Consider the following 26,173-nt stretch of genomic DNA (forward strand, 5'->3'; position numbering starts at 1 on the left):
CTTTGGCCTGCTACTGACCCATCACATCTCCTGGGAAATTCTGCAGGGTAGGAAACAAAATTGAAAACGACTGGAACAATAGAGATGTTCAAGATGGTTATAGCTCATGGGACTCACACAGATGTGACAAGTGCTGATTTTTACTAACTATGCATCCTAATCCATTAATCCCAAACTTGACAACTAAATATTACATTTTCTTCTTCACAGTAGTTAGCCTTTGGGAGCTTAATAGCATGAAAACAACACATCAAATATTTTTATTTCTTTCATTGGAGTAAATAACAGCATGGTCATAGTGCTGCCTAGCTCATTTCACCCACCAAAAATTTAAAGAGTAAATAAAGAGCAGGTAGGTTTGCTCTCTGTGGAGCCTTATATCAATTGTCTTCTGCAGTATGTTTAGTTTTAGATATTACACTCATGCAGGATAGCTGATGATGTTTCAAGTCAGAGAACTGTGCAACTGAGCCATATGGCATTCAGCTAATCATAGCAGTCAACAGCTAAAGACCCCCTATACCTGTTCTTAAATTTTCACCAGGCTTTACTTATTGGCATTAAGCACTTCTAATATAATACATGCCCTTCATTGATGTAGCCTTTATATGTGACAGATTTGACAGTTGTGAAGGCACAAAAGACTACTCTGAATTGCTAAATATGCTTTTTGATTTAGACAGAATGGAGGCTAGAGATTTTTATTTTTTTTTCCTTTTTAAGTATAAGGTCATTTTTTTCCTTTTTCACACATGGACTAGTCTACAAATACCATCAGTAGGCACATCTGAACTACAAGGAGCCTGAGCAATAAGTTCAGTAAATGTCACTCCTTTTCCCTACACCTTTACTTCCCACATATAACACCTACTCCTCTGACAGCACCAAAACTATGGTTTGATTTTTTTCTTTTCTTCCAAGTGTTCCCTCCTCCTTATCTTCACACAGCTTTGCAAAATACGACAGCTAAGCAATTAGCAGCCTATAAGTAAAAGAAACATTCCTATTTGTGGTAGGGAAATTGTAGTACATCTGTCACACTCAGTTACACCACCCGAGACAAGATGACAAACACTATGATAGCCTGGGAACCACAAGCTCTCATGAAACATTACCTTCCAAATTTGCTTCTTGTACACTTCGAAGGACAAAGCAACATGAAGCAAAACAAGAATTGTCTATTTCATTCCAGTTTAGCATGAAAGCATTGCATCTAGATCCTGTATTTATTTTCTTTCCATGGGAGTAGAAAATAACATATCAAGAGAAGAAAAAAAAAAAATATCTGGGATTTTCTTCTACGTAAGATGTTATTACCTAAACGTACCTATGAAAATACACATTCCAAGTTACCACTTTCATCTTTTTCACAACTGCTAAACTTTCTTCAAAATTAAGTCCAAGAAATTCTTTCACCCTGTTCTTAAACTGGTCATGCTTTTTTTCACTCAGAAAAAAGGAGTAGAGTTTCTCTTAATAGAATCGTAGCTTTTTTTTAATATAACCTTTTTGTGTATTACTGAAAGATTTGACAGGGTACTTAACATTCCATTGAAAAAGACTTTAACAATGAAGGGGAAGCAGGGAAAGAACAATAATTGATTATGGATTTGGTTTAATTAAACTTGCCTTAAATATGCTCTAGGATACTTAAATGGAAAGAGAGTCATCTATCTGTAGCCATAAAGATTACTCCAAGCTCCAAGAAACTCAAACAATGTATCTTCATGCTTTGCAGAATCTTGCCTGTAGGTTATTACTGTGCAGACTTCAATTAAGATTCAATAACAGCTTTTACATCCAAAAACTATGGTTTGCACCTTGAGAACATGAAACAACCAATCTTCTGAGGACTGTCTGGCAATAGTGGATCAATTTTTTATGCTTTAAGGACTGAAAATTTAAGGGGGATGTTTCAGCCAGAATTAGAAGATTCTTCCTTGGAAGGGTACAGGTCATCTCCCAAAGAAAAATGTTTAGAAGATCCTTTCCTGAATTGTCAAACAATATTCTCTAATTACGCTACAGTTAAGCCCTTGCTCATACCATTGAAATAAAAGTGGTGTAACAGCTGCACCCCTCACGCATTTTAAAATAGGGAAATCCTGAGCACAGACTGAAGGAAAAAGTGACCATTCCTCAATATCATAATATACAATAAAAAAAAAAAAAAAAGATATTTTTGTTGCACACAGATATTTTTGTTTTAAACACAGCCATTTCTTTTTTGCCCAGAATAGACCACACAAACCTAAGAGGACATTTGTCTTGAAACTCCTCCTTCATATTAACATAGGAAGCACCTTTCCTTCCTCTAAGAAAGTAATACGCAGTAAACATCTGTGGAGAAAATAACTTTTGACAAGTTTTAAATGCCTTTAATGTTTTAAGGTCAAAGATTATCACATACTCTACTTGGCCTTGTCCCACTTCTTCATTCCTATCTCTTCATCCTCTTTTCTGCATTCCCTCCTTACACATACTACTTTCCCAGCTCATCCACATCTCCCTCTGTTCCCCCCAGCACGTACCTGCTTCTCTGCCTTGTTCCCTTCTCTGTACTAACCTGGTCATGCAGCCCAGCTGTCTTTCATAGCAGCATTCTTAATTTCATTCCTCTCCTATCAGTTGCTAGCCTCTTCATTACCACTGCTGGGTTTGGTTACCAGGAATAGGATTTATTCCCATTCCCTGCTTCCCTTCACCCCCTCATCATCTTCTGGTCTAAATGAAGAGACACGCTGGACCCCCCCACACAAGCCTTTACAAATCTCCAGCTCTGTCATGTGGTAGTTTGTAACCCAGGAAGAAGAAAAATTAGCTGAAGGCTGAGAGATCTTGCAGCGTGTAGATCACAGACTGCAACAGAAAGGGACTTGACATAGCTGTTTTTGTTTGATGGTTTCTAATGTCTCTTTCCACTACAAGAACAGAAAGCTAAGACATCCTAAAGCTGGCTCTCAGCTGCATGAGTTTGCTCCTTTGCAAATTTCAGAAGGAGGCCACAAAAAGAGGGTGGAGATGCAAAAAGCAATGTCATTCTTTTGGACCATGCACAGCTTGCTTGCGCCGGGGTGCTTTCCTCTCCCTGGTGACTGTTTCAGCCAGAGAGTCTAGGGTATAAATGTGTCCCGTGCCCGCACTCCCTTCTCACCTGCAGAGAAAGAGCTTGCAAGTCAAGTTTGAAGACTACTGTAGAGCATGTAAAAAGAATCATCCAGGAACCCACTACTTTGAAATTGCTGACATTTTGGAGGATGAAAGAAGCTTGAAATCTCCAGGGCTCCAGCCTCACAGGCACTAGAGAAAAAAAAAAAATCCCTTAAAAAGAAAAGAAATAGAAGGAGAAAAACTGCCTATCTCTGTATTTAGAAGTTCATATATTTAAGTCCCTTGAGGAAGGAAATAGGTTAGGAAACTGACAGTGAAAAATAATAGATTGGAAATAAGTCTGATTTTTCTGATAAAAGTTTTAATTCTTTTTTTAAAATGAGAAACAGGTCTTAAAATGAAATAAAAATAATCTGCAAAAGCAATACCAACACAATTTACTGACCAAAGGGCAAGAAATTAGGAAAATGCAGGCTAGGAATTAGCTGGCCAAAATTTCATTTGCTGTCAGGGACTGTACATGTTTATCATCAGCAATAGACACCTCATTACAGTTTTTGCCACCAAGCAATAACAGAAATGAACATTACTTCTTTTTTCTTTATGCAAAAACAGACAGTTGTACAACACAGAGTAACTGAATCCTAAAACTGGTACTGTAAGTCTCTCGGTAATACCCGCAACCATTTTAGCCAAACTGGATTTTTGAGAATAAACTAGAATAGCCGTAACACACCAAGGGTAGCGTTATTCATCTCATATGCTGACGATATCTGCAGAGGTAACGCTGGATAACATCTTCCGGTAGCTTTGATGATCATTTGAACTGAGAAGAGTAAGTCTGCACTACTTGTAGAGAAGGGAGAAGGGCAAGCTAGGATAGCAAAGCAGCAGCCAAAGGCAGTAAACTGAGATGGGGTACGACCAGACCCCAGTTATCTCTGCATTATGTCCAGGTCCCTGGGAACCACAGAGACTATGGGCAAACTAGAGCAATTGCCAGGTTTCTCTGACTTGTGCTATGGAGCATCCATATGTGTTTCAGGACTACCAAACAGATGGCAGTACTGAATGCTTCCAAATTATAACCAGAATCTAGTTTGGACACATTATTTTATATTACCTTCTGCCACATCTTTTGACCTTGCTTCTGCCACAGAAAAAAGCTGTGAAAAGTGTTTGCACACTTAAGTGAGAGAACAAACTGGTATACCCTTACATTTTTCACTTCTGAAGGTCTTAAGGGAGGAGTGAGGATGCACAGTAAATAAATAGCTTAAGTTTAAAGAACAGACTGTAAGCAACTAAAGCTTTGCCTCTTGCAAAACTATGGTCAATGTGATTAATGGTTCAGGAATTATATTAAAGTGCAACAGCTTTCCCTGTAGGCTGGTGATAGCCAGGAGAAAAGACCCTCTGCTTTGAATGAGAACATGAAATTTGATTTGCGTATTCTAAAGAAATAAATAATAATGTCTTCATTTACATAGATGTCTTCACAAAAGCAGCATCTTCACATTTTGATCACAAATTAAACAACAAAAAACTAAATAAAGAAGTCAGGCTGAGTGCATGAAAGAAAGGGAGGATCTGCATGAAGCAGTTCTCTCTGTTAATTAATAATAACAAATTGATGGGCATTACAGCTGCTCAGCACCTTCCAGTATCATGACTCAGAACTGCACTGTAAAAGCTGTACACTCTGCTAACAGTTCCTTTCTTAAAGGGTTGTGCTAAAGGAAACTTGTCAGCAGACGGAGTAGAGGATTTAGAGCTTCAGTTACTGCTGGGCAAGGATAACATCTCAGAAACTTTTGGGGTTGCAGAGTTCACCTTAACTACTTAGTATTTTCTCACCATTCAGACCAAGCAACAATAATCAGGCATTTGATGACTGACCTTAATTTTTAGGAAACAGACTCTAGCAGGCTACTGACTTATTAAAGGATACAGGAAAACCCATAAAAATGAAGATTAAACACGGAGTACAGACACGCAGGGATGTAGATCAGCATTAAACCAGGGCTCCAGGCAGAGGTGCCCCCACCAGGCTCTCCCCCTTGCGGGTGGCTGGGTAAGGCTGGCTCTTCCCAAAGGTTGCCTTTCCCGCTCCGTTCCCATGACAGCAAGCTCGTATTTCACCACAAGTTTAGCAACTCTTTTCTGCACCATAGTCACTGATTAATGCCCTGACCCTTGACTCATTAACCTCGGCAGGAACAAAACAGAAGGCAAAGGCTCACAGCCCCAAATTTTAAATTGGTTTAAGGACGGCCCTTCCTGTGTGGCAACGGTAGGACTTGCAGAGTTGTTTGCGTGCCTTTTTCACCCCCCCTTAGCCTCTTCTGAAATTTAGTAGCAATAGAAAAGCAAATAGGTAACTGTAAATAATTCAAAATATCACATTCTTTGCCTACCTGAAAATCCAGAGCAGCCCACGTAACAGTAAACAAGCTTTTAATCGATTCTAAAACAATAAGAGTATAGAAGATAGATGACAGTAAGATTTAATTTAGTTTCTATTAGGCAGAATTTAAAAGAGCCTGAACGCTCCTCTCTCAGAATACTGAAATAGGAACACAAGTTTTAAATAAACTACTTCTGGGCACAGCTGCAGGGAACGATTCACGAACGAGCAGTCCTTGAAACGTTCCCATGCCATTTGCTGTGGGCACAGTGCAGTTTTAATCACTGCAAGGAGCTTCAGCTATGCCTAGGAGTTTCGTTCTTCATGGTGAGCCTAACCGGAAAACCCCTGAAAAAAGCAGGTCATTGCACTATAGGGGCTCAAACGATCCCTGTGCTTCCAGAGAAGGGAAGCCAAGCAAAGCTGCAAAATGGAAGCCAAATGCTCAGATGAGGGCATGGGAAGGAGGAGGAAGCGACTGCTGAAAGGTCCAGGCCACCCAGGCTCTCCTTCCAGCCCCGCAATGTGTGACCCAGGCCAGCTCCTTCCACTTCTGCCTTCCTCAGTTTCCCCGCACACAACACAGAGAGGTGAGGGACTGCAGCCGGGACGCCTCCGCCCTGCCTGGTTTTGGCACAGCTGCACAACGGGGCCTCAAGCCACCCCTGCAGTGCACGTGCACACACACACATCAGTCGGTTGTGAGAATTAACGCAGAGTTTCAGTGGCTTGTTTGAAGTACGAGGGAATACCAGCTGCATTTGAAAGCAACGCTAGTGCCAAGCAATGAGAGAGGAGGAGTTTTATGCTTTAAAAGCTTTGATTTCTTAGTCTTTCAAAGGGCAGAGAGTAGCAAGAAGGACCGTGAGGTTGCACAGGCGGCTGGCAAGCGTTGGGGTGCGAGGCTGCGCGGGGAGGCTGAGCTCCCCAGGCAGGTGAGAGGAGCACAGCAGTCGCCCCGGGAGCCTGGTTACAGGAGCAGTACGAGGTCACAGCCCAAGTGCGGTCCTGGCAGGCAGCAGCTCCCTTCCCTGATTTGAAATGTTAGCAAGGAGAGAAATGCTTGCCAGTATAGAAACAAGCCTGGAGAGCAGAAGTGAACCCTTCCCCTCTGCTGCGTAGGCTGCTGCAAAGCGTGCCAGGAGGCACTGCCGCCGAACAGCTGGAAGAGTAGGCGCGGGCAGGAGCACAAATACGTAGCCGTAAGGATATTCACCACTGACACCAGGAACAACTGATCGGCTGTTCACGTGCCAGTGACTGAGTCACACCAAACTGGCACTTTGTTTGGCAGACTTTACAGTCGCTTGCTGCAGTGATGTGCTTTGCCATACACCAGCATCTTACCTTACTGCTACTGTACTACTGACCTCCGCTTGGGATACCTTCATCCCTATGTTCCGATCCAATTATTTTCAATTCTCAATTAAGTTACTTTAGGCATGAAAAAAAATAACTGGAAGGGGAGAAGAGGGAAACATAGTTGGTCATGCCTGTAATCTTACAGCTATATCTGTAATTCCAATCACAAATTATTCTTTCATGATTGTCAGGCAGAGAAAGCTACTGCCAGCACTTCATATCCTGGTTTTGAGCACTCACAATATCTATTTAAATTAGCAAGCAATCAGCACCCACAGTACTTAACATCACATACACAGTACTCCAGTTGTGCATTCTCTAGTCGTTATTTTCTCCCATGGAAATCTTTATTGCACGGGGCTTGTTTTGACAAGTTATCTCTTGCTTATTCAAGAATTCTAGGTACTTTTCACTCAGATTATCAGTTTCAGTTAGTCACTATATCCTTGAAGTGTACATACTATCAACATAAAATAACAAAGAGAGCTCAACAATCAAAAATTTCTTTCTTATGTATTATGACTTTCTCCTGATTCCACCAGTGAAATTAACAGAAAAAATTTCACTATCAATTTGGTATTAATAAAAAAAGAAAACTCTTGAAGTGGAATGGATCTAAAGACCACAGAAGTCTGAATTTGGCCATCCAGCCTGAATTTGACGAATTCAGTCTGAATTTTGACCATAACCATTTGCATACTATAATGGCAACCGAAACTGCCTGATGTCAAAGGTGCTATCAAAACCTAAACCTATGCTTGAATCTATAAAGTACGCATTTCTTATCAATTCCCATTCCTTTTCAATTCCTATTGCCATGCACAAAGCATCTTCCCCTATACTTGTCACAAGCAAAGTCATTTATATTTACATACGTGATCATAGCAGGAGTGCTACCAAAACATTGGTCCCCAGACCAAAGTATTATATATGAGACCATCCATAGAATAACAACTGTATACCTGTTCTGTGCAAGCTTGGGACCCATCTGGTGGAAGTCACATATGATGTCTTCCCTCACTGGTTTATTCTCTCATTGATGGTAACTATTCCTTTAGCATTACAGACATAGCATAGATACAGACATAGTAAAAAAATTCCTTTTTGGAATAAGGACAAAGAATGCCTTTCTATTTCTGACAACATGTGGAATGAAGATATACAATTCCTGATGCAGTGGGGTATTGAAGTCATATTAATATTTATGATACAGAATTAGTGCAAAAAAAAAAAAAAATCAGCTCATAAAATCTCCTAAACCAAGCAGGTATCATGGTAGGTTAATGAGGTTTTCAGCAAACCTGAGCTAAGTTTCACAAGCTAAGGATGACTTTAGCATTTTAGGCAATAATGTAGTTTGGATCAAGAGAACAGCAGCTGTTCCAGTGGAGCTTTGCATTTGAATTTCCAGGGTTCATTCTACCCCCTGTAAACTCAAAACAAAACTCAGTTGGTGTGAACTGAAACAAGAGGTTTGAGTGAAAAAAACGTGAGTGGAAACCACCAAGCCTGAGAATCAAAACCAATGTTTGGACCTGCACTGTGCACATGCCTGGCAAGCCTGTTGCAAATGTTAGTTTTCCTTGCATATAAGTCTAAGCCCAACTAATTTTTTTCACTGAAACCATGGGCTTGGGGGCCAGGGAAAGGAGGGAATTAATTTGAAATGGCATCTTCTAACCAGCAAACAAAGATCAGGAACCTCAGGATCTACTTGTACAAGAGCAGGGAAATTACCTTTGCATATTTGGTTTTCAAGGGATGAAGGAGAGAAAGAGAGAAATGGAACTGTGGCCACAGTGGGGAAATTCATGAGAAATGCAAGTTGTGTGGTTCAGGCAGCTTCAGGGAGTGCTGAAAGATTTCAGAAGGTGAACAGATTCCTTTCTCATTAATGAAGGGGCCCTGACTCTAGATCTGCTGAACTCACTCCGAGTGGAAGGCTATTCAGCTCTCTCCTTTGATTGAAAGCATGAGCCTGTTACTTATGAGCTCCTGGTAGCTTTCCTTTTAATAGGAAGTTGGGGGAAGGGGGAAGAAGATGGCTGGAGGAGGGGAAGGAGAAGATGGGTAGCAAAACATGCTGGTAGCTGAACACAGGACTTCAAGTGATTTGCAGGACAGGCCTTTGGGGGAAAGGTTAAAAGCTTACAAGGTAAGTGATGCCTTTCCTGGGCTGACTTTTCTTTCCTTATTGTTCACCAACAAGTTAAGGAGAAAAAAAACTTCTCTGCATCTTCAATCCATCCTTACCCTCCTCCTTTCTCATAGTTTTACCAAATTATTTATTCTGCTAGCATAGAATGAAAAAATTGCTGATTTTCAATTTTTTTTTCTGGTGCATATCAGCTGTATTTGAATAATGCTAAAAAATGATAAATAAATAAAATCCTGACCATCTTCAGTGCTGCAACAGGGAACATGCAGCTTGCTGTTCTAAATTGTACGCAGCCGCGAGCTCTCGTCAGACTTTGTGTGGGCTTGAAATGTTCTTTTAGTTCTTTGCAGCTGAGAGCTGAACACAGATTATCACTAAAAGGATATGAAAGATGATGTTGGGACATTTGCCATAACTATACAGGAACAGTCCTCAAAGCAATCAGAAATGTGAGCAGATTATTTAGCTAGCTCAGTTTTCGGGACTGTATTGCCAACTAGATGTTTCTGTTAAAGGTTACCTTTTTATATGATAAAACAGAAAAAGGATGATTAAAAATACACTTGAAAGAAACCCACACATATTGCAAATGCCTATGATAGGTACTTGCTTGTAGGTAAAGGGCAACACAGCAACAGTTTGTCTAAGCCTTGACGTGTACTTTAAAGGGACAGAATCTAAACTCCTGTTCAAATAATTTGGGCATAAATGCCATTAGTGAATTTTAAGATATTTAAGCATAAAAAAAGCTTAAATAAAAAATTATATGAAATATCATTGTAATTATTATAGCAGCAGTGTAAGTACACTTCCTTTGTAATGTGAATTGTGAAATATCAAATTTTAAAGATCAGATTGATGGTTTTAAAAGATAGAATATTACTAGTAGTTGAATTAGTATTTAAATCCTTCAAAAGCAACATAGTTACAGTAAATGCTTTAAACTCACTCACTTGTAGCCAAATCTTGTTGAAGAAGGCTTCAGCCGTTTCAGTGTTTGGACCAATCCAAAGCTGTAACTTCTGGGAATGGCTATTTTGTTCCTCACAGGCAAACTCCAGATTATTTTATCCTACTGCGTCATTCCAGACCACTTCACACACCCAACTGAGGGTACAATTTTATTGGTATTCAAAAAATCAGGCATGAATTCACCTGTAAGCTCCCCAGTTAGCACACAACAGTGCACTGACTTACAGCATCCTCTCAGACAAGACTTTCAAACAAAATCCAAACTATTAACTACTGGAGCTCTCTGGCCATACACAGATGGATGCATGTTCAGGATATGTCCCAAAGATGACACCTAATTTGTACAAACACAAACAATATCACAGTAAAATTAGAGCTGCCACATTCAAAACTATCCTTGGGAGCATTTGAGCATAATGGACTTGTTAAACATCTTTCCTTTTTCTTTTTAACTACTTCATTATTTCAAAAATCAATTACAAAAGAACTCACTTTGGTCAAAATATGAAAACAAAGGACTAAAAAAGGAATAAATAAGCCCACCTAATAACTACTTTCTAAAAGCAAGTAGGTGACTTTTAAGTAAACTACCTGACTGCCCAACAGGCATGGTATAAATCATTCTTTGGGAGGGAGAAATTTTTTTTTTTTTTTTTTCCCAACATCTACTGTTTATTCATCAACAATATGAAAAGAAAAATTGAAAGGTGCAGAAAAGAACTGTGATCTATTTATAAAGCAAGGAACTGATTTTCAGTTATAGGTACTAATCTTGCTGGTTTCTATGGATGCCTGAATCCAGTTCAAATGGTATTTTGCTAGTTTTTGGCTGTTGCCAAGGAAGATATATCTGCCACTTGCAGTCTGTAATAACTTTGGTTATCTTCTAAACTGAGCAGAGATCTTGGTAGGAAACTGAATGGGCAACTTCAAGATAAATCTAAGTACTACCTATGCATATTGACTTGGGGTGTAACTTCAGTGCTGTAACATTTGGAGTGCTATGATCTCAACTCAGCGGAGCTCCCAGGTTTGTAGAATATTAATAGCCACTTTGACAGAGATAGTACATCCAGACTTAAAAAAAAATTAGCAAAATCTTTAATTTTTTGCTCTCGCTAGCCACGTTAATAAGACAATTTGTATCTGTGTTTAAAACAAAAAATACATGCAGAATCTGACTTTGAAAGTCAAGTATATTATCACAATAGAGAGAAAGGGATTATAGGGAAAAGCAATAATAAAAAAAAAGGTGAGGCCATTTAGCTCAGTAACAAAAATAGTGACTTGTGATTGTAGAAAAAAGTAATATGGCTTATTGCAAATTATACAGTAAAGCACTTTAGTGCTTAACACATTAATCCCCAAAAAAGTTTTTCATCATTTCATACACTGCAAATGTCTATAAGCGTATGCCAGTGAGAGGCTGTTTGTAACTGCGTCTAGCTTGCAGGAAGAAAAAAGCACCGTAACATTTGTGAGGTTGCACGTTTATACAACTGTAGTTATTATGGAATATTTGCAAAATTTCAAACAGGAATTAGGCACATGATGTACTTGAGCCTCTGCGAGTTCCCTTCATTTGATGTGATCAGATTCATACCAGTTGCAATGCAACGCAGTTCAAGCAGCACTCTTCAGCCCATGTCTAAACTCTGCTCTCCCCATACTCATCAGTCTCAGATACTCAGCATACTTCCTATTCCTGCAGGAGAACCCATGTCTCTTACTACATTCTCAGTTTCTTAGGAAACAGGTGTCATGTCAAGCCATAAACGTGCTGTGCATCAAAGGCTAATCCAGCAAAACAGGACCTTGCACACTGCATCCTCCCAAGCAGTACTTGGTAAAATTACCCAGCAAATCCCACTACTTGAACAGCACACATCTTCTGATTCTCACTGCACTCCTTATCAGTTTCACCTGAATTTGGGTTGAGTTTGGAGGGGGAAAGGAGGAAACAGGTACAAGTAGCAGAAAAACAAAATACAGGATATGTAGGATACCTGGAAGCACTGATGATTTCTGCATAACGGCCTTGCAGCACCAAAAGGAAAGGAGCGATAAGGTAACACTGAAAATCAACCTTTACATGGGGCTTTATCTAAAACCTACTGAAGTCACTCAAACGAATTCTGTTGCCTCCAATGAGTTTTGTGCTGACACAGATCTGCAGCATTGAACATGATAACCTATGGCATCACTTCTATAAGATCATTAGGAATTTATCGTCATTTATTTTTGAAAGAAGAGTGGGGAACATCCCAGTATCACTAGCAAAACAATATTTCCTCACTCTTCAAAACAGACATACATATACCACAAGAACAATGCTGACTGCTGACTTGATGTTCTTTGATGTGTGAACATGTAAGACAATTGAAGACATTCCAATTATCTCCAGTTCAAAGTTAGGCCAAAATTAGAAGCAGTTATGAATAATGTATTAGGTTTTAGTAGAAACAGCAATGCTGAGCAGAATAAAGATGAAAGTTTAGCTTAGCTGTGAATACGTGAAACAGGTAAGCAACACTGCTTCTTTAAACAGACACGTTGGAATTGCACATCCTCAGAAGTTCAATTAACAAAACATACGTCAAAACAGAGTTTTGTGGCAGATTATAAATTGCTTTCAGATGCAATTCTGATGTTTTCAGGATAATATTAGAAGTCAAAGTGTTTTGTGAAAATTCCTCTAGCTTCTTTCTGAGGCTTTTTAGAAGAAATAACCATGCCAAAACACATGTCATTTACCATAGTAGCCTAGGAGTTGGTTCCGGGTCAAAAGATGCATCTTGGAAGGTTCATTAGCCAACACATAGGTCAACGCAGCAGCCCAGATCCTCAAAGGGTGCCAAGCAGTCTATTTCCATTCATTTCAGAAAGCTTACCAATTTCCTGAGAATCTAGCATTTTGATTAAGGAATAAATGACTTTCAGGCAGTAATGCTTCTAGTTGGATAAGCTATTCTTGGTTGGATATCTATCTTATGTTCCCGATAAAGATGTCCAGTGGGTGTTCCTCCACCATTGCCTTATATTCCTGCAATTCTACTTCACTTTGTGGATTTTGTGGAAAAGATTGGATCTCAGAAGATGATGATGATAGTGCAGATTGTAAGAACAAGAAGATACATATGGCTACTTCTTTGGGTTTTGTACTCTCCTAAGAGACCCATTTTCCATAATCTACCTTGTATCTTCATAGTTCTTTGTAACTGTGGGCAATCTGAAGTAAGCCTTTCCAGTTAGGCAATGGCTGGCACTTGGGCTCAGTGCCTTGTTATTGGCGGTTTTGACAAGGGTAACTGACAACAGGCCAGAGATGATTTTTCATGGTTTGTGCATGAAGTTATCTGTACTGTTATTTACAGATGCCCTTGTTGAAATCCGGTGCTTCCTTCACTGACTTCAGTTTAAGTTTGCTACTATTTTGCAAACCATAAAAATGAAGTGACTACATAAAACAACCCAATATTCTCTAGGTTTTTAGTAGCAGTAAACAACCTTTCACAACCACAAAAAATTGTATCACTTAATAGACTCACTGGGGACTACAAAACAACGAAGTACACACTTAAACAAATTCACAGAACATCTGTTACAAAAGTTAATTAATCTACTAGCTATTATAAATGATTATCTTCTATATTATGCAATACCAGGGCAATTCTAGGCTTTAGTTTACTGTAGAAAATAACTACCAATAAAAAGCAGTAGCATATACAGTGCCTTTCATCTTTTGTTTTAAAATTACAATTCCATTTCCTAGAACCCACTGCTCCACTTGAACAAACCCTTCTTTACTTCAATAGACGTAGGTGTGAGAGGGCGCAGGCGTTTGACTTCATCTACCAAGGGCATACAGCAGGATTGTGCTCAATTTACATCAGAGACATTTAAAATGCCAACACTTAAATGCCTCTATAGTCTCAAATTTTTCCTGCATCACCCAATTTTTATGCCAGTGAAACAGCAGATCCGATAACAAACACAGAAGTAGGAACAATGTGATTTTTCCCCTTTTCTGGACTGGTCTTGCACAAAGTAGAATATGACAAGAAATTCCTCTTGGCCTACTTATCTCAGTGATGCGATGCAGACTGGTGTGTAACCATGGGAGAATTTTGTCTGTAATGTTTACTATCATGCTTATAATCATTCTTGGAACAAAATAAAACGATTGAATATAGTGTCTCCAGTTAGGTAGAGAACTCTCCTGATTAACGTACATCTGTAAAACACTTACAATGAAAACACACAATAAAGCATTTTTAAATCTTACTGATTAAAATTAGGCTAGACTTTGTTAATGAATTTTAAGAGATATTTAAGTAACAATGCATTTGCAACACAGATAAGTTTAAAAAAAGTCTCCAAACCTGAGCTAAGAGTAAAACAGGCTCTGCCCATTGTATGCACAGCTTTTGCAGACCCAAGAACCTAGTCTAAAGGGGAACACAAGTGAGCACCAGAAGGAACAAGCTTCCCCTGGGGAAACAATATGAGCTTTAAGTTTCCCACATGTTCCTGCCTGGGGAATCCCCTTTGAAGTTGCGAGCTGAGGTGACATCTGTTTCATGCCACTCGAGTGAGGCAAACAGCAGCAGTAAGGTTCAAACCCAGACACATCAGAACATACAGGGCTCTTGAATTCACTATAATTTTTTTTATACTCTTGGATTCTTCTTCTGGTGAGAAGGGGGGGGGGGGAGAATATAAATTGTAACATTTAAATAAAATAATAACAGAACCTCCCTAAATGATCTTTAATATGGGCGCAATGATCTTGCAAAAGGCAGAGAAAAGCGTGACAAATTCAGTAATTATTTTCCTACTGACATCAAAATAACTAAGTGTTCAAAAAAAAAAATATTCAAATGGAAATTACTGAAACTTGGTATCCTATGATACAGCTAACTTTCAGATGAGTGCCAGTCCTAAATGGCAAAGCCAAACAGGTTCAAGATGCATATTGTTTTTTCATCATCAGTTATTTGAATTGTGACTTGATCAACACAGAACAGAGCACAGGGAAAATAAAAGCTTCAGGAAGACACTAAATCTTTTTTATATGTAGTTCACTTATTTATTTCCTTATACAGGTATTATCATAAAGGGTTGGGCCAAAGTAGCTCAGTCATGTTAATTCTTTGATTTATGTCAAGATGCTTTAGCAAAACAGAAAACTAAGTAATTGTTCAGTTAATTTCACTAGCATACAGGTAACTCACTGAATTTTTTTTTTATTTTTTTTTTTTACTTTCAACATTTATGCATATATAGCAGGGGGTTTGTCCACCTGCAGATTAGTCCTCAGATTAATTCAGTGCAAATCTGACCACAGATTTGACGGAGGGTCATCATACTTTAGTGTTTCACGTTCAATAGTTTATGCTTGGTAGTCTGAGGCTGTGTCCTAGGATACATAAGATAGGATAAATATACATATATGTGAGACAATATCCTATATTCTGTACTACTCAGCATCAACTCAATATACATTTGTTTATTCACTATGTTTGTGATATGATAGAGCAAGTCCTTCCAAAGTAGCTAAGTATGCTGAAACACACTGTAGCTGATAGTCTCATCTATGTGCACATTTCTAAGTAGGCTTGGGGGCTCATCCATCTGTTCGCTAGCTCTTGTTAGTCATCAAAATGCTTTCTTAAAAATAAATTAATTTTTTGAATACTAATTTGGTGACAACCTCTTGCTAAAATTAAACCATATTTAAATTCATTTTCTCAATATTTCTCCATTTCTTTTGCTCAAGATATTGTTAAGACTGTCATACCTTGATTCTATTCCAAATAAAGTCATTAGAATTAAGCCAACAGCTGCTAACTGCCCTGTAAACCGAGTAGATTTTAGCCCACTCTAAAACTTCCCTAATAACTGCTGTTGAACTTCTTGGCTGTGTCAGCTAAAAGAATCCAACCAATAGATGCGTACAGGAACTGAATTACTTGCCGTAATTCAGGTAAGACAGATATTTCACGTTTAATAGAAATTTGTTTGTATTCTAGTACAGCTGCAAGTGAGTTACTGCAAATGAGCTCATCAGCCCAGCATTTCCCACCATCAGCTGTAAAATAAAATTTGTAAAGCCAAAGAGATTGAAAACAGGAGAGGGAAAAAAAAAATAAATTGATCCCACATCATGGTTTAATCCCAGCCAGCAGCTAAGCAGCATGCAGCCACTCATGCACTTTCCCCCACCCAGTGGGATGGGGGAGAGAACCAGAAGAAAAAAAAAAAGTAAAACTCATGGGTTGAGATAAGAACCACTTAATAGGACAGAAAGGAAGAAAATAATAATGATAATAATGGCAATAATACAAATAAAAGGATTGGAATATACAAAACAAGTGATGCACAATGCAATTGCTCACCACTCGCCGACCGATGCCCAGTTAGTTCCCGAGCAGCAATCCGCACCCCCCAGGCCAACTCCCCCCAGTTTATATACTGGGCATGACAACACGTTGTATGGAATATTCCTTTGGCCGGTTTGGGTCAGCTGCCCTGGCTGTGTCCCCTCCCACCTTCTTGTCCCCCTCCAGCCTTCTTGCTGGCCGGACATGAGAAGCTGAAAAAAAATCCTTGACTTAGTCTAAACACTACTTAGCAGCAACTGAAAACATCAGTGTGTTATCAACATTATTCCCATACTGAATCCAAAACATAACACTATATCAGCTACTAGAAAGAAAATTAACTCTATCCCAGCCAAAACCAGGACATCCCATCACTGACCTTAATGAATATTCCAAAATACCAGTGGGAATGCTAACAATGTTGCTGTCATAGTTTCTGCTAAAGCAAACAGAAGGTTGACTAGTCAGACTGGCAATTTTGATCTGCTAATTGTGATGTCATGAAGCTTAAAACACTAAAAATAAACTTCCTTTTTGTTGAGCTGGTTAAAAGAAATAGCAACCCACGTGCATTTACAAAAATACTGTATCAAGAAGATTGACATCAGCAGACATGCAGATTTTTCTTCCCCTGGGCACCAAATTGCTGATGTATGTACATGCTCCCTTCTTGGCATAATTCATTTTCACTTTCTGCATGGTGGCACATTCTTGGAATAGCTGGTGTCAAAGCAAGCATGAATATGCAAGTGAAGGACACACTAGCTAGGATAAGACCAGAACTCCTTTATCTTGAACTCAAGCTTGAACCCAATTTAAAATAGAATATCAGTTGCTTTTAAATATTCAGCTTAAAAAGACCCTAAATAAAATTAATAAAAAAAGCGCATATAACATTAACATACCTTTGTTCTTCCATGTTATAGTCAAAATCAGATCAAATCACAAACATTAAAATCAGGGGGTTTATGCTTTTTCTGCCCTTTCTTGGAAAACAAGGCATGACAAACAGCAAGCAGACTCCATCATCTCCTGAAAACACATAACATGAATAAGAATGGAACAACTCTACAACTATAGAAGCAGCTGTTCAACTACATCCTGATTGCCTAAACTGTCATTTACACAAGACAAGTTGTAACAGCTCCTTTAAGCAGAGCACACTAAGCCATCTTTTTCTGAGATATTTTCATTTACTCTCTGACTAGCTCTCCTATGCATTTAAATGACCTGAGGTCCTCAGAACCCTGTAAGATGTTTCTCTTGCTACATTATTGATTCAAAGGAGGAGTATCACCCTTTTTTATTTGCTCCCCCCCTTTTTTTTTAATTTTACCAAGGCTCATTCATCCACACCAATCAAGAATATGATAAGGACACCCATGATATATTACAGTGTTGTTTCCCAGTTGGATGTACCTTAAATCTCAATTAGCAGGCAAGATAATTCCTAAAAACTACAGAATTCTACAACTGGAACATCCATAAAAATCAGGAACCAAACAGACTACTAGTGAACTTCTTCAGGCAGCTGTGCCAAAATAACCATTAAAATCTCAGTCACTAATTAACAGCCACACACGAGTATCATAGGCAACTTGTGTCAGATTATGTTAAATCTCCTATTTTGGCAGAGGCACAAAAACCTGAGGATTAGCACCATGTCCTCTCTAAATCCAGGGGAAGATCTTCCTTTCAATCCAAGGGGGAGCTACAGTACTGAGCATCAGTGAAAAATCAGTTTCACACTGCTCAGCAAACAACTACTCTCAATGTTGTCACAGGGCTGACCTTATGCCAGTGAAAACATAGTTTGCTACACAGATGTGTAACTTAATTTTCACAACTAGTTTTTCCCTTTCAGGTAGAACTGAAAACAGACATAGCAGTGAACCACATCTCAATTTGTTTTTATTTTTTCAGCTAGGTTTGCTCTGAAAATTGCTGGATATCTCAGGGGTAGAGCTGGTCAAGACCTCTTCAGCAAAACCTTTTAAAATTGGAAAATACCATTTTCAAAGTACAACATACATTGGTTCTGACAAAACTATTATGTGGAAAGATTCATCCTGTCCCAGGTCAGAGAGAGAGACAAAGGCATGGTCAATAATAACCACAGACTGATAATGACAGTGTTCAACTTCACTTCAAGTCTCAAGCTTAAAAAGCTTTGCTCAGTTCAGAACCACGATTTGAAACTCCTTTCTCCCACTCCCATCTGCTGCAAAGTTATTAATGTGCCATCAAATTATTCTGCAGCATGAATCTCTGAAATCTAGAAATCTTCAAATTCATCTAAAAGTGTTTTAAGAACAGCTTGCAAATCTTAAAATCTGTATGCACAGCAAGGAAATCTTGAACATCTGTGCAGCCCTACAAATAAGACCAAAATCCTAATGTTCCCTAAAGACAGTCGCCTGAGGCTTTGAAGCTCTACCTACATTCTACTCCTTAAATTATAAATTCTTACAAATGGTCCATACTAGCTTATGTCTATACAAAAGCCCCATCTGAACTACTGGAACAGAATATAATATGCATATACAGTGACCCTCTATACCCTGGCCACTTTCATAGCCTGTAGATCTCTAGGTAACAGTTCAGACTCAACCTCAGAGTAACAAACAAGGCTATGCACTAAACCCAGCTGTACTTCAAAGACCAAAGCAACGTGCTATATTCATCCTATTGTGTACACAAAAGGGTGGGAATGGACAGATGAAGACTTGATCCCATTTTGTTAATCAATGCTATGAAAAATGCCATACACAATTAAGTCCACTTTTCATGCAGACTCCTCTGTGTTTGTTCCTCTTTGCTTCACTACAGATCTGGGGCTTTAAATACACACTCTGATAAATGAAACTAAATGTTAATAATAACCACATCTGTGTGGAAGGTGACCAACAAGTGACTTGAGTAGCTTGACAATGAAAGCTCCAGAGACAGCATTTCTAGGACAGTCCCTTTATACTTGAGTTTATAGCCTCAGATCAGCATTAATTACATCTATAATTACTTGCTTTTCTTAAGTACAGTTACATTTGAAACATACACACAAGCACGTTTAAGTTGTTTCCAAAATGCTGTTTTTTTAAGACCAGTGGAAAAACCTTGAGTTTCTTCTTCCCTGACTCTCACATCTAACTTTATATTCTTCACTCTCAAACTGATTTCTCCTTCACTTTCACCTGCTTTTCTTTACTAATATTTCTTAATTTTACCAAGTCATTGACCAGCGACTTGCCACTTAAGAGGAGATATAACTGTACTAGGAAATTGTATCCAAACACAGTAAAGCAAAAACTTACTGTCCAAATATAAAAACATATAAAGTAAGTGCAACAGTGTGAAAACATCCTTATCAATGTTTCACAGATGAATACCGAGGCACAGTGGGATTAAACAATTTGTCCAGCAAGTCTGTAGCACAAGCAGGAATAGAACTCAAATACTGCAAATACCAATCCAGTTCATTAATCATACGTTAATAGAACACGTTATACTGACGTTAGCCAGTATAAGAGAGGTTGAAGCAACCTTCAAGGTTGAGACAGTCATGGCGTGACTGCTGCTGACTCACTCTGCAGCGAGATACTCCTCTGACTAGCTGGATTGAACCACAGCGGTGTTGCCTCAAAAGCAAGCTACAGAACAAGCACAGGCTCTGCTGATTAAACTTGCTCTAGGGTCCACCCACCAGTAACACGAGGCAATGCCCAATGAAAACATCTTCAAAATGCAAGCAATTTGTTGAGGAACAGAACTTACATAACTACAAAAATAATTAGACCTTAGAGAGTTTCTGTATCGACAGATTTCAACACTCAATATAGATAGCTAAAGGTCATCAACCACACTTTACAGAAAGAGAAATGGAAATAAAAAGATAATATGATTCATCTGTTACATGCTATACTAGCTGAATTTAGGTCTTCAGCTCCTCCTATTTATAAAAACTAGCTTTCCAACAACATTGCAAGACTAGACAATACAGTGCCCCCAAAACTAAGCATTATGTATGCTAGAAAAGGAAAAAAAAAAATTTCCATGAAATTTGTATTCTCTAACATATACCCCAACATTTATATACACATACATAGGTATGTATACAAACAAGAAATATACACAGACACACACCCCTTTACGTATACATACCAAAAAATCTAAACGGAATCTGCTGGACTGCAGAAGGGAAGAGTATGGAAAAACACTTTGATATGGTGCCAATAAGCACAACATAAGGAACTGTAGAGAACAGGCTACATCTCGGACACTTATCTCTACATATATTACTTTTTTTGGCAAGAATCGGCTCCTATGCAATCTGTACTCTGGGGAAGAAGTGTGGTCCATCAGCTCTTCCAAACCTTGGTAGAAACCCTAGGTGCTCTTCAGGGTGCTTATTGTGCAGTGGTATAACAGGCCTTTGCCTATAGACCAGAACACATACATGACTCTCGGAGAAGAGACAGCATTCCTAGCTAGTACAGTTTTCTTTAATGCTATTAGAACGTTTCTAAATTCCTGCGTTTCTTAGTTCTAATGACAGGACAGATCTAAGTTCTGATGTCAAAAAAAACCCAAAACCCAGACAAACAAAAAGATCAGGGATTGTTTTCACAACAGATTGAATCTGTGACTAGAGCTCAATTAACTATGTACATTTTGCCAAGATTAATGGACATATACTTCTACAAGCCTCAGCAAACATTTGAGTAAGGTGGGAAAACAGATTAGCACAGAAACAGAATGAGATCCGATACTTTGTTTTTCATGCGTACTTATTTGCAGGCTTGCTGGTGTTGTTCTTAGCTGTAAATATTAAACAAGTTATTAGAAGGTGGTCATAGCCTTCAAAAAGGTTATCATATTTATTATACAGTGTTAGCTTATGAACTCCTACCTCCTGCTTTTGATAAACTTTTGTAAAGATGTTAGTTTTGAACAAGACTTGGCAAAAGCCTTGTTTGAACAAGACTTGACAAAACTTGTCCCTCACCCTCCTCTAGTGTCACACACTAACATCCTAATGTGGTACTGCAGCAGGTTGGACCACTGGGTTCAAAGCTCATGCCGCCTGGGAGTTCTTCGGTGTCCAAGGCAGGCAGGGTGCTGTAACTAAGGAAAGCCTCAGAGTAAACAGGTATCAGATCTGCTGCAACACCTGCATGCTCTAAATGTTGTGGAATACAGCTAAGATACAGGAGTGAGACTAAGAGCAAAGCAGTCTTGGCAGGGAGGAAAAGGACTGACTTTTCAAGTTGTCACTTAAGAGAAAAAGCTAAATTAAAATAAGGAAGATAAACTATACAGCAGATCTGTTAAGATTTGGAAACCAAGAAGGAATTTAGCAGGCAAGAAATAAAGATGATGAGTAGCTACAAATCTTTTTAAAGTTATTGCGTGTTTAGGCTGGATGACAGTGCTTGTCCTCAAATGGTGAGTGAATGTGAATATATTCCTTATACTCTTGAGTATGTGCATGTTTCCAAATTTGTTTGCCCTGCCCACCTACCTAGACCAGCATGCTTACTTCCAAAAAGGCTTTTCCCACATTAATCACCATGGAAACCAGCGAAGCCTTCTGCTACATGTTTAGAGCCATTAAATAAATAAGTTCAATAATAAAAATAAAATTAATGAATGCCTGGAGACAGCGGGGTAAATACTAAAACATACCAATTCAAGTAGGATGAGAAACAGGATGGGAAAAATACATTTACGTGGGGGAAGGCCGCAAAGACGGCAACCCTCAGTTGCTCCCGGGTGTAGGTGAGGCGGCTAGATGTACCCACCGAGCGTTTCCACGGGAGATCAGATTCTAGATATGCGCCCAAGCCTGCGTGTGAAACAACGGGGGCTGGTCCAGCGCCAGCCCTGCCGTCTGCGACCAGCCCCGAACTATCAGATGACTGGCTCAGGCAATTCGAGAAGAAAAACAACTCTAGCAGAAAGAATAATAAAAACAATTATTAGCAGGGAGGGTTGGGCGGCATCCCTCAATGCTGCAGTAATTACATCGGGCGCTACCACGCGTGCCGGCGTAAACAGCTCAAGAGGGAGAATCGCCCACCGAGCCTCCTCCTGGCCCACGTCTCGCACAAGGCCGCGCCGCGTGAGGAGCTGGCCCTGCCAGCCCACCGCTTCGCCCTCTGCCCCGCCGGGCCCGGGGCCTCCCCACGCCCTCGCCGCGCTGGGGAGATTTCCCCGCCGTCGGTGGGAGAGCACACGCCGGTGAGGAGCTTTCAGAAATCCACGCAGTGCTTGGGGTATGAAGAAGAAGAAAACCGCATAAAAAAACCCCAACCGAGCGGTCTGGTCGCTTAAGAACCTTTTTCTGGGGGAAGAAAACGCAAACCAAACCCCAACCAAACAGGAATAACACACACCCCCACCCCCCAAACCAGAGAGATCAAGTGTTTCCACCTCTGACAGAAACGCCAGCGGCCAGACCCGCCTCGGCCCAACCCCTGCCGAGAGGGACGAGGTGACGGCCCGGCCCGGCCGCCCACGGCCACAGGCACGGCGCGCGCCCCCCCCCCCCACGCGCGCCCCCCCCCCCACGCGCGCCCCCCGCGCCGTTGACTCGGCTCCGTTTGAACCGGCCACGCTCGCGCTCAGCCAACAGGGCTCCGCGCTGGGCCCTGACGTCACGGGCGGCGGGAGCGGAGCGGAGCGGGGCCGGGCCGCGCCGGCCGCGCGGGCGGCAGCTCCGCCACGGGCGGGCAGAGCTGTCAGCCGCGGGGCCGCCGGCGCTGCCGCCCCTGCTGCCCACGCGTATGTACACGTCGCCCAGGAAAATGAGGGTAAGCGCCTCGGGTGGGGGGTCGCCGCCGCGACCCCCGCCCACCCTGTGCGGGCACCGGGGGGGGGACGGGGGACGGCGGGCGGCAGGGCAGAGCCCCGGGGTGGCGGCGGCTCGGTGGTACCGAGGGGGGAACACCCCGTGGCGGTCAAAGGGACGGGGTGGGGGGGCTTCGCCTCCGAACTTGCCCTGCGGCGGAGCCCGCCCCGCCGGGGTCCCGCCGCGCGGGGGACGCCAGCGAGCGTCTCCCACCGCCGCCGGCGGCGGAGCGGGAGTGCTGCGGCTGGGAGAGAGGGGCGAGAGGGGGCCGTCCGCCGACCCCGGGGTGCCCGACGACCGCCGCCGCCGCCGGGAGGGCGCAGGGGGCAGCAGGTGCTGCCCCCGAGGAGCCGGAGCCGTGGAGTAGCGCGAGTTTCAGAGAAACGCGTGGGTGACGGGGGCCGAGGGGGCTGTGGCTGTGGACAGAGGTATTAACTGCCGCCCCCTCAGCGGTGGGGGCCCTGGGCTACGCTGGGGGGGCCGGAGCTGGCGCCGAAGGAAAGGGGCGCCGGTGGCAGCAGCCAGCCCCGCCGGGAGAGCCGGGGCTCGGCTCCTGGCCTTCGCCATCCGGCCCAGAGCGGTAGAGGCTGCTCCCGAAAAGGGTCTGTAAAAACAACACCGACGCGACAGCGAACGTCTTACGGGAGTTTAAAACACTTGATGGCAAAACCGGCACGCGTTTCCTCCTAAAGCATCTTCTCAGGAGGTGCTGGGTTGGTGGTTATCTTCTCGTAAAGCCCTGTGCAACTTCATATTATGAGCTTCAAGTGCCCATCACAGCCTGTCCAGCCTGAGAAATGGCTTTCAGCTTCATTGCTATGGACCTTAAAAGGGAAAAAACCAAATTGCTGGCGACTTACATAGAATGCATAGCAAAGCTGGCTGCTTCATCACATGCTCCGGTGATTTGTCGGATTGTTGTGTACTGCAAAGCTGAGGCCTAACAGATAAATCTGTGAAATACTGAGTAACCTTAATGCATGTTTGTGCAGAATCCTCATTTTTCATTTCTTTTGATATGCCATTAGATACTGAATTTTCTGTTTTATTTGACTCTGTCCTGAACTTCTGAAACTGAACTCCTCTCCTTAGAGTAGTCTCCCTCCTAGTCGCTGTTAAACAGCTGCTGTATTTTAACTTCCCTTGTATCTGTGTCACGTACAAATACATAAAAGTCTTCTGGTTAAAGCCACAAAACAATTCTACTTACCAGCCTGATACATAAGTAAATCTGTCACCTTGATGAACAAGTATTGTTAATACTGATATGTTTTCCTTACCAACGTACCTAGCATTCATCTGAGCTTAAAAACAGAAAAATGTTTTGTATCCCAGGTTGTAAACATGAATGATCGCTTTGGAGAGTTTGAGAGGAAGAATGTGCCTTGCATTAGAAGAATACAAAGTAGTTTTTCTCTGCAGTTGTTTCAAGAGCTACCTAAAACCAAAACAAACAAAAAAACCCCCACCAAAGCCCACACTTTATAGCATTTAAGGGTTTAGGTCTTTAGCAATTTTTCAAAAATTAGTTTAAGAGAGCACTTAGGCATAAGACATGAGTGCAGTTAGAAACAGCTGTCAGTTTAAAGGTACTGGTAATGGCCTAATCCTTTTTACCTACCTAAGCGCTGTTCAGAGTGTAATAATATAACATTTGTTTCACAGATGTTAAGACAGCAGCTAAAGAGTTAATGCTGCCTTCTTTGCACTTTACCTTCTAAACAGTCTTAACTATCTCAGCAGCCCGGGGGGAGGGGGGGAAACTGTTTTGATACTGCTGCCGAATAGTATTTTCAACCTTTACATAGAGTAGCAGGATGTTTTGTTTAGCCTTCTGCATATATTTAAGCTGTAGCCAGTTTAAAACAAACAAACAAAAAACCCCCACAGTTTACTGACAGTTGGTAACTATGGTATACTGATATAGCTTGTGGCCAAGAGGAGGGGGGTGGAAAGCCCAAACTTGTGTGGCTTTGGTGTTGCAACAGGAGGTTTGTTTCCTAAGCAAAAATCTCCAAAGAGACTGTTATTCGAGTTGTCTGTTACAGTATATGTCACAGCATTCAGTTCCACGCAGTTCACGGTTTCATGTACAAAAAAAGGCAATTCTGCTCAGACAGTACATACCCTACTGTTGCCAGTGATGTATATGTGCAGGAGAAGATGCACTACTGTCGAGACCTGGATTACATCTAGCTACAGAAGTGGTGAATGATTTATCATCACAAATCAAGTATTTTGGTCAAAGGTCCGACTTCAAAAAGAGGTACATTAAGGCACAGTATTTTTTGTTTGTTTGTTCAGTAAGGCACTGCTTCAGTATCTTTGAAATTCAGAAAGCATTTTGCATGTTCATCCCTGTATAGTTTTATGCATAAAGAGCCAGGGGAAAACTGGGGAGAAAGGAGAAATCAAGCACAGTGAGGAAAATTTCTACAGCTTCTGCATCTACAGCCTTAGTGACATAGATTAAAGTACATTTCAAACCCCAAAGCCAGCTTACAGATGTGTGACTGCTTGGATTCAGAACTTAGCTCAAATGCCCAGGTTGCGTTCAGTTAAATATGTAATTGTGTTTAATGTATGCCTCTGCAAAACCCACACATAAGGCATCCTGAAAAAAAGCCTAACCCTTTCTCTTTTTTTTGCCGCTTCTGCAGGAAACTATGCCCCAGACGCCAATATTTTCCACCATGCTTGGTTCCAGTTGTAGTGGACAAGTGCAGCCAGATATGGGAGATAGGTGTGTGGACCCTGTTTATCAGGATGGGAACCTTGTTTCTGGATCACTGGAGGCCTTGATAGAGCGGCTGGTGCCCACCATGGACTATTATCCAGATGTAAGTAGCCGCTGAAGGTTTTTGTTTTTTGGGTTTTTTTTCCTTCCTATGGTTTTACTGCATTAGTATCTGGATTCGTGCTTCCTCAAGAAA

At 41.0% G+C, this 26,173-nt stretch overlaps 1 protein-coding gene across 2 annotated transcripts in view; it reads left to right on the forward strand.

The window, feature by feature from the left end:
- RASGEF1A (RasGEF domain family member 1A) overlaps window positions 1–26,173 on the forward strand; it is a 174,659-nt gene that overhangs the window by 122,866 nt on the left and 25,620 nt on the right. The window contains exons 1-2 of one of the 2 annotated variants that reach the window (XM_075025619.1): window positions 23,051–23,202; window positions 25,901–26,080. In XM_075025619.1, the coding sequence (XP_074881720.1) occupies window positions 23,176–23,202; window positions 25,901–26,080 (207 nt within the window). In that variant the 5' untranslated portion in view covers window positions 23,051–23,175. Of the gene's footprint in view, window positions 1–23,050; window positions 23,203–25,900; window positions 26,081–26,173 lie in introns of those variants that run through there. The other variant, XM_075025618.1, reaches the window with a different exon arrangement.

Source organism: Buteo buteo, chromosome 4 (genome assembly GCF_964188355.1).
Source record: "Buteo buteo chromosome 4, bButBut1.hap1.1, whole genome shotgun sequence".
In the NCBI taxonomy this organism is placed as follows: domain Eukaryota; kingdom Metazoa; phylum Chordata; class Aves; order Accipitriformes; family Accipitridae; genus Buteo; species Buteo buteo.